Here is a 10,002-nt window from a genome sequence, read left to right on the forward strand (position 1 = left end):
AAAGAGACCTGTTCTGGAAAAAAATACAAGATTACAGAATTTAGCAGAGAAATTTTGTTTTGCACAATCTGATAATAAATCGGGAATCTTCTGCAATAACTGTGTCTATTACTCGGTACCGGCTGAAAAGTCATGTCTGCTGTGTGAAGTTTCACTGTGTGTAGCTCATCTAAGAGTTCACAGCAGGACTCCAGAACATGTCTTATCTGAGCCCATGACTTCATTTGAGAACAGGAAATGCTCCATCCACAAAAGAATCCTAGAATATTACTGTACCGAGGATAATGCCTGCATTTGTGTGTCCTGCAGTTTGGTTGGAGAGCACCACGGTCACAAGAGCGAGACACTGGAGAAGGCTTCCACTGAGAAGAAAAACACACTCAAGCATCTTCTTCAGGTAATGACCTCGACACAAAGGGAGACTGAAAATAGGTTGCATAGTCTGGAGAAGCGCAAAAGAAAAGTACAAGAAAAAGCAGCTGGGCTAACAGACAATGTCCATGTCATGGTCAGAGACCTCAAGAAGCAGCTAGATGAACTGGAGGAGCAGGCTCGGAGTGAGGTCTCCACGCAAGAAGAGCAGATCATACTAGCGATATCTGATATGTCACAACAGCTAGAAAAACAGAGAGATGAGCTGTCTGAGAAAAAGAAGCACACAGAGAAGCTATGCAACATGAACGACCCACTAACTATCTTACAAGACAAAGAATCGAGGATCAGTGATGACAACCCATATGACTATTATGAGAAGCTCATACAGATTGGAGGTGTGGATTTAGCTCGGATCATGCAGACCTTAGACACAGGTTTATCTGATATCTTGTCTGCTACTGAAAAGAACCAGCTCTACATACAAGAGGCTTCAGATCTTTTGATAGATGCCCACTCAGCTGCCAAGGATGTGGATGTGTCCACTGACCTGAAAACTGCCAGCTGGTCAGTATTACAGAGTCAATACCCTGAAAACAAGCAAAGGTTTGAGTACAATCAGGTCTTGTGCACTGGGACATTTTCCTCTGGGAAACATCTCTGGAAAGTGGAGACCAGCAATGAGGGTGAATGGAAATTGGGGATTTGTTATGCCACTATGGACAGAAGAGGTTACCAGTCAGTAATTGGTAATAATGACAAGTCCTGGTGTCTGCACAGGTATAATGCTCAATACTCTGTGATACATGATAGCACCACGGTACGATTACCTCACCAGCCTTCCTGTAGTAAGCTAAGAATTGTGCTGGATTATGAAGCTGGACAACTCTCCTTCTCCGAGCTCTGCGAACCAGTCCGTCATCTCCACACCTTCACAGCCACCTTCACTGAGCCACTTTATCCCGTCTTCTACTTGTGGATTAATGCCTGGGTGAAAATCTTAGATTGATATGGAATTTCTTCAGCTGATTAATGCTCAAAGTGTTCGTAGAAAGAATTTTTTATCTTGCAAAGACCTTTGTGATGTGAAATGTGGACCCTGTGTTGGTGATGGGAAGTGGTGTGCGCTATGTAATTTTCTACCACTAGCTTTCTCCTTTCACCTTGACATACTCGTTTCTTGTCTGTGTTGCGCAATGGCCCATATGCAATTAACTTTTTCTCCTAGGAGATAACCTTTTACTTCTTTAAAGGACTTACGAGGCCAAAATCTGCCCCCAAAACATAAAAAAGTTAACTACCTGCATGACTTTGTAAGGCACGGAGGACGCCGTCCGCGCCCTCCGTGCCGTTCCGCCTGGTTCCCTCTGCTCAATAGCCCCCCGAAAGGCTGCGACCCCACGGTCCGGGTCGGTATCTGCAACCTGCATAAAGATGGCCGCCGGAGCTGGCCACGGCTGCGCAGTCCGCATAGTCGCTACTGCGGCTGCGCAGCTCTAGGGCCAACCCTCCGATCCACGTAACGCTGCCTGTTACGTGGATCGGGGGGGTTGGCCCTAGAGCAGCAGCACTCAGGAATTGAAAAAGTAAGTACTGTCCTAAATTGTTCTGAGTATTTTCTTGCTTGATGGTTTAAAAGGTATTTTATTGGCAAGGTGTAAAACATATCACTTAGGTGAAAAGACAGGAGAAAAGGTTAATATGGGCCAAAGCGTCAATCATCCATTTACCAGGTGTTTGCTCTCCTGAATTCTTCATTTGTATTACTGAGAATTGTGAACGGGGGTTGATAGTGTGGGAAGGGGGAGGGATCCCATTGCTGTAGTTCCCAAAAGAAAAGAGAAACCACTTGTGAATCCCCATTAGTGGCCCTTCAGTGCTATTACCTGTTGTTCTAAGTTCTGGTATAAACCAGTGATCTGCAAACTTGGCTCTCCAGCTGTTAAGGAACTACAAGTCCCACAATGCATTTGCCTTTATGAATGACTGTGGCTGTCGGACTACTGCAATGCATTGTGGGACTTGTTCCTTGACAGCTGGAGAGCCAAGTTTGCAGATCACTGGTATAAACCATTATGCTTCAATATTAGGGGTAACAATTCAAGATGTCCATTTTGTAAAAACAGGTTTTTTATTTTTTTTACTTTTGTATTTTTTTTTAATCACTTTTCTTCATCTTTAGCCCCTCCTCCTCTCTGAAGAACATCTTGTGGATAGATATGTTATATAGGTAGATTACTCACACTGGTTTTCACCTTATGTTTTATTGTATACTAGTAGACCCAAGCCCATTTTAAAACGGGCTCTAGGTCTATCTTTTAACAGTGCGCATGTGCGTGCACCCGCCGCTCGTGGCTCCGCCCTGTCTCAACTGCTGTCTGGGTCCGTGCTGCGCATTTATGCAGTAGCAAAAAGCACAGACTCAGCTACACAGAGACAGGCACACGCAGGGACACAAGGGTTTTATTATAGAGGATAACATTTTTTACACATAAGCCAGGTAAACATAGTACAGAGCTTTTTCCTTGTCTTCATTTTATGTTCTCAATTACATATATTTTAGTGTAGCCAGGTTATCATGTGATAAATTAGTAGTTCATTGCATGGGAGATTCAGCGATGTATGTGTAGCTCTACCAAGAGACAGATTTCTTTCTCCCCCTTCCGGTGCCCATGCATTGTAATCTCCCCTCCTCCAGCTGCTGCGACTGTCCAGCTACTCCCAGTCTCCTCTGCTGTCTCCCGTGAGTGCCGCCATCACATGCAGCCACCACATGGTGGCAGGTACAGCACGTGGTGCCTGGCGGCGCTTGCGGAAGCAGCAGAAAAGACCAGGAGCTGCTGGAGCAAGTTAGATTTCCATTGCACTGGGGGCACATTTGTACTTTCATTTTTTTGTATATCAAGGACAATACTTTAAGGCGGTATAAAACGTTGACATGATATTCAATAAAAACATGTTTTCCTTCTTTTTTATATCCCCTACTGTTATCATATTTGCTTTTGTGCATAAGTATTATTATTATTCATTTAGAAATTACAAGTTCCCAAAGTACAATTTTTTGCTCTGAGAGCTGACATTGCATTTTATTCATAACTGGTGTATTCATACTGTAATGTGTCCAGAAATGCTAGTATCTGTTTGTGTTCTGGAGTGTCTGAATCGCCAGAGAATGTTTACTTAATTGTATTGAAGCGGAATATAACCCTGCATTTCAACTTTGCTCTAAAACATTATTTACAGTATATTATATGCAACCAGCATTTTTTTTTTTTACTAGACCAGCATTGGAAGGGTTACACACAGAGCTTTAAAGTTCCTGGAGAGAAATGCAGACGCATCCGAAGCTTACATAGATACATTTTGTTTACATAAATGTATCTAAGTGTGGAATGTGACTCACTCTCTCTGACTGTGCAGGAGCTGGAGGAGAGCAAAAGAGTGTGTAACATTTCTCACTTGTTGCATTCTATTTAGTTAAATGTATCTATCTGAACTTCTGCATATCTCCAGTTGGGATGTGTCCAGCTTTCCCTGCAGGGAGCTTGCAAGTCCTGTGTTTAACTAGTTGAATGCTGTTCTGTAGATGGCTGGATGGTGTAATGGTTAAGGGCTCTGCCTCTGACACAGGAGACCTGGGTTCGAATCTCGGCTCTGCCTGTTCAGTAAGCCAGCACCTATTCAGTAAGGAGACATTGGGCTAGACTCCCTAACACTGCTACTGCCTATAGAGCGTGCCCTAGTGGCTGCAGCTCTGGCGCTTTGAGTCCGCCAGGAGAAAAGCGCAATATAAATGTTATTTGTCTTGTCTTGTCTAATAAAAAAAAAATGGTGGTAGTATATAATATGCTGTAAATAATCTTTTAGAGCAAAGAAGAAATGCTGAGTTTCATGCCACTTTAAAGGAAACCGGAGCTGACATAAAATAAATGTTTTCTACATATCTGCAATGCATGCTGGGAGCAGTAGTCTGTAGCTGTGCATGCATCTGCTGCCAGGGAAATGTACATATTACAGCTCCTACCACGCATTGTGGCATTCAGCTCCCAGTATGCATTGCAGCCAGGAGCAAGCTTAAAGTGTACCAGAGCTGACATAAAGTAAATGTTTTATACATACCTGGGGCTTCCTCCAGCCCCTTGTGCACAGATCACTCCCACGCCGCCATACTCAGCCTTCTCCCTCTTCGGTACCGTGTCCTGTAACTTCAGCCAGTCTGACACAAGTGAAATGAGCTATTTGCGTATCTCTCCAGCAGCCACCGAAGAGATACGTAGAGGGCGCACTTCTCCTGCGTAGACTAGCCCCAACTGGCTGAAGTTACAGGACCCGGGACCGAAGAGGGAGAAGACTGAGGATGGCGGTGTGGGAGCGATCCATGTGCATGGGGCTGGAGGAAACCCCAGGTATGCATAAAACATTTTCTTTGTCAGCTCTGGTACACTTTAAGCTTGCTCCTGTCTGCAATGCATACTGGGAGATGTATGCCATAATGAGTGGTGGGAGCTGTAGTACTTACATCTCCCTGGCAGCAGATGCACGCACATCTACAGACTACAGCTCCCAGCATGCATTGCGGCCAGGAGCAAGCTTCAGATGCTGGTCCTTTGAAGCCTGGCCGGGATGGCGGCCATCACAGGGACTGTACTAGCAGCCCACCGTGGTTAACCAATCGGACTTCCCCTAACCCTCCAACTGTGTTTAGTGTTACGAACTTCCTTAGGTTTAATGTAAAAGAAAAAAAAAATTAAAATTATGTGCTCAGTTGCCCTTAAAGGACCACCATCGTGAAAATAGTAACATTTAAAATACACGTAAACATATACAAATAAGAAGTACCTTTCCTCCTGAGTAAAATGAGCCATAAATTAATTTTCTGTTATGTTGCTGTCACTTAAAGTAGGTAGGGCTAGTCCATCTCTTTATGGTGGATTCTCGCTCCCTGCACACTTTTTTTTGGGCAGTTAGACAGAGCAACTGCCATTTGCTCAGTGCTTTTGAAACTAAACAAAACCATGAGAATCCCCTGTGAGGAGATGGGCTAATCCAAAACCTGTCGGTTCTGTCAGATTTCTACTACCTACTGTAAGTGACAGCAACATAAGAGAAAAGTAATTTACAGCTAATTTTACTTTGGAAGAAAAGTACTTCTTATTTGTATGTGCTTACATGCATTTTAAATGTTACAATCTCCACCATAGTGGTCCTTTAACTACTATACGGCCGCCCCACGCTGATGGGCGTGGCCGCAGCCCCAGGACAACCTAACGCCAATTGGAGTCAAGTCCTGGGGCTGCAGTTTGCAGAAGATTGCGCGCATCTCCTGCTCGGGTGGGCGGAGCCTCGCCCCACCTTCAGTCTCCGAGCGGCGATCGCGGCTCAGAAGACTGTTAGGCTTTTTTCTGTTAGTACAGAGCTGCGATCTGCAGCAGCGCTGTACTGGGGACAGCCGTTTGACACGGCTGTCCCCCTGGGGCACTTGAGAGCGATCAGCTCTCATAGGCAGAAGCCTATCGGACCCCACCAACAGAGAGCTCTGTTGGTAGGGGGAATCACTCGTGTGCTGTGTTGTGCGGCCCTGCAGCTTGGCCTTAAAGGGATACTGTAGGGGGGTCGGGGGAAAATGAGTTGAACTTACCCGGGGCTTCTAATGGTCCCCCGCAGACATCCTGTGCCCGCGCAGCCACTCACCGATGCTCTGGCCCCGCCTCCGGTTCACTTGTAGAATTTCAGACTTTAAAGTCTGAAAACCACTGCGCCTGCGTTGCAGTGTCCTCGATCCCGCTGATGTCACCAGGAGCTTACTGCGCAGGCCCAGTATGGTCTGTCTCTGCGCAGTACGCTCCTGGTGACGTCAGCAGGATCGTGGACACGGCAACGCAGGCGCAGTGGTTTTCAGACTTTAAAGTCTGAAATTCTACAAGTGAACCGGAGGCGGGGCCAGAGCATCGGTGAGTGGCTGCGCGGGCACAGGATGTCTGCGGGGGACCATTAGAAGCCCCAGGTAACTTCAACTCATTTTCCCCCGACCCCCCCCCCCCCCCCCCTTCCCCCTACAGTATCCCTGCTGCAGTGGCCAGTTAAAGTGAAAAACAGCCTGGTCTTTAGCACTGTGGTCCTGAAGAGGTTAAGGCAGGGTTTCTAAACTATGTCCTCAAGTACCCCTAATGCTGGGTACACACGATACGTTTTTCCTCTCCATAGATGGATCCGATAGATAATTCCCGACATTTCCGATATTCCGTCCGATCGATTCTGCACTTGATTTCTCATAGAAGTGAATAGAAAAAGGATAAGAAAAACAAGCGGAAGATAAGAGATTCGAGTGCAGAATAGAGCGGAAAAAACGATTGGGTGGAAAATCGAGCGGAAAGACGTATCGTATGTACCCAGTGTCACAGGGCCCCTAGTGGCCGGGACCGCACAATGCCTTCCAATCGGCTTCAGCACACAGACCATGCAATCTGTGGTCGCAATTGGTGCACAGTAAACGCTGGGATTTTGGCAGCAGACCGACTACAAGGGAGCCCGTGAGTTACGCTAATACAAATTACACACTATTACAGGGTATAACTGCCACCACCTCTGTTACCATGGGACAGAGGAACCCACTGACCGACTGACTCTAGACCTGCAAATAGAAACGGTTAAACACACTCTATTTTATCTAGCTATCAACAATAGTAGTGACTCTTTAGAAGTCAGGGTTCAGTTTGTGCGACTGAATAATAGGGTAGCTGAATAAATAAAGGATGTTGGCGTCTTTTATTAATTATGCAATATGAATGCTTTATACAGAAAATCGTTAAAAACAACAAAAAATAATTGCTCAGTATAGAAAATAAAAATGAGGGAAAAAATACTTATACTAAAGTTTGTGGAAATATGTCCTTTCTGAGAAACTCGTAAAGTTCCTTTGTTTCAGTTCAAGAGCAAAGTTCAGACAAGATGGCCGCTAACCACAGGGTCGTCTGGCTAGCAGCAGCATGCTCTCATGAAGATGAGATTTGGAGGACTGGGGGAGGAGTCTCTGGCAAACACTTTTGACTGATCCCCATCTTTGGGTGGAGTCTCAGGTCCAGCCTAGGGACTGGACAGGGTGCGGTTAATCCCCTGGGTGGATTCCTTGTGCCCACCAAATATGACGGTTTTCATAACTCGGCTTACACTTCCCGCACACACTTAACGGCCACAGATTCATGTTCCTCAGAATATGACAGTTCATAGGCCATCAAACTCGGGTGCTTTCGTATGCCCGGTTACGAAATAGCGGCATACCTCTGGTTCTGGGTATGTCAGTGGGCTCAATTTAATATAAAAATATTCACCGGACCAGCAGAATGAGATAATTTCCACCCCTCTCATATGAACGGTATTCCTTAAACAGGCAACAAATGATAAACTCCATGTATTTCTAAGCTGTCTCTACATGGCTCTGGAAAGTCTGTGGGACTGCAGTTTTGGAACAGACCTCCTGCTGTGGGTTTCCTGACTATCCCTGTGTATGCTGTAGTTCACAGGTAACTGTGATGAGGTTTAATTACCTGGTCAGCGTTGGGATGGGTACGTGTGAACTGTCTTCTTTTGGTCCAGTTAATTAAAACCAACATGCCTTCCCTGCTCAGCAAACATACTTCATGAAAGGAAAAATTGTCATTCAGCGATCAGAAAATCGACTGTGCGAATCTTCCCGATTCACCTGCGTTGCTCACGGCTGTTCCGTGACACCCAGCATTAGACTAGAGTGCACGTTTTTGTAGAAATCCACAGAGGTAGTTAATTAGTTCTCTGCTGAGACACTAATCACCTCACCTATAGTCAGGGCTGTGGAGTCTGAGTTGGAGTCGAGACAATTTTGGGCACCCGGAGTCTGAGTTGGAGTCGTTGATTTCATAAACGTCGGAGTCAGATGATTTTTGTACAAAATCCAGAGTCCTGGTAAGTATTAGACTAAGGAGTCTGAGTCAAGGAGTCGGAGCCATTTTGGGTACCCGGAGTCTGAGTTGGAGTCGTGGTTTCATAAACTGAGGAGTCGGAGTCAGAAGATTTTTGTACCGACTCCACAGCCCTGCCTGTAGTTAATGAGCTCTGCTGAGACACTAATCACGTGACCTGTGACTGTGGTTTACTGCGAAAGATGCACTGTTGCGGGTACTTGAGAAACTCTGACTGATTTGAGAAACTCTGCTTTAGGGCGTATAGAACATAATGCACTAAACTTCTATAGTGCCTTTAACTTCTTGCCGATTGGCGTGAACGTGGCGGCAGCTCCAGGACCTCTCCACACTGATTGGTGTGAATGGCCTGAAAAGGGGATTGCAGGAGAGCGCATCCCCGCTCTGATGACTGAGCTCTCCTTCGCCTTCAGCCCGCTTGGAGACTGTCTTATAAGTCTACAGCACTGCGATCTAAGGCGGTGTTGTACTGGGGACAGCCATGTGACATGGCTGTCCCCCTGGGGGAGACAGAAGTGATCCACGGTGATTGGCTATCAGCCGATCAGTGTGATAGGCAGATGGGGGAGGGAGGGGTATTAAAATAATTTTAAAAATAGGGAAATTAAATTAAAAAATTATTTATAAAAAATAAATACACACCTGGGGGCGATCTGACCGGGAATCACTTGTGTGCTGAGTTGTGCGGCCCTGCAGCGAGGCCTTGAAGCTGCAGTGGCCCATTTCTGTAAAAATGGCCTGGTCACTAGGGGGGTCCTCAAGTGGTTAACACCACACTTACATTTTTTTTAAGGAATTAACTGCATCATTGGAAAATTGTTGTGATGATTTTGTGCCTAATTATGTGCATAAAGAAATGTGCAAAATAACACACAAGTTATCTCTTTTATCATTGTGTGATTCTCGTGACAGCATTTCAGCTGCCTCTTATGTGTGACTTGCTATAGTGCAAAACGGTAACATTTAATATACACTACAGAGAGAATTGAATGTGTGCATTAAACACCAAGTGAACACCTGACAAAACTGGCTAAGCAAATTTGGCCTAATTGGCTATTCATGAGGCAATGCTCATGCAAATATGCTTTCGCATGCCAACTTATGCAGAGTCCAAAACCTATGCCGCAAAGCGGTTGCCCTGCGGGACTAAGTTCATGCTACAATAGCACTATCCAGGAGCGCCACGAGGAGGCTTCCCAATGCCCCCATACAACCGGGGGATTGCGGGGTCCCAGGCGCTCTCACTGCCTGGGAACCACAGCAGCACCCTGCATAAGTTGGCATGCGAAAGCGAATGCATATTTGCATGAGCATTGTCTCATGAATAGCCAATTAGGCCAAATTTGCTTAGCCAGTTTTGTCAGGTGTTTAATGCACATTCAATCCTCTCTGTAGACATTTAATATATACATGTTCAAAGGTACAAATATACATCTGATCCCAGAGTAAGTGTACTGTAAATGACCTGCTTACTCTGCATCTGTCACTTACAGTAGGAATTACACTCAGAAAACTCTGAATGTCTTACTGACAGGTTTGGGACTGGTACATTTTCTCATGGGGGATGTTCAAAGTTTTTTTATTTTCAAAAGGTCTCCGGAAAAAAGGAAGTTTTACTTCCAGAATATTGGCGTGCAAGTAAGCATATAAGTCCTTAGAGCTGGTCCACACTAGG

General features: G+C 45.5%; 1 protein-coding gene across 1 annotated transcript; it reads left to right on the plus strand.

Moving 5' to 3' along the window:
• Positions 1-214: 214 nt before the first annotated feature.
• LOC137540905 (tripartite motif-containing protein 14-like) lies at positions 215-1,381 on the plus strand. The gene has a single exon (XM_068262088.1). It carries the CDS (start codon positions 215-217, stop codon positions 1,379-1,381), a length of 1,167 nt encoding a protein of 388 aa, XP_068118189.1.
• The last annotated feature ends 8,621 nt before the right edge of the window (positions 1,382-10,002 follow it).

The sequence above is a fragment of the Hyperolius riggenbachi genome, chromosome 12 (assembly GCF_040937935.1).
Source record: "Hyperolius riggenbachi isolate aHypRig1 chromosome 12, aHypRig1.pri, whole genome shotgun sequence".
Taxonomy (NCBI): Eukaryota; Metazoa; Chordata; class Amphibia; order Anura; family Hyperoliidae; genus Hyperolius; species Hyperolius riggenbachi.

Excerpts from the sequence above, each read along its gene's own strand:
- LOC137540905 (XM_068262088.1), top strand. The coding sequence starts at position 215 with ATGACTTCATTTGAGAACAGGAAATGCTCCATCCACAAAAGAATCCTA.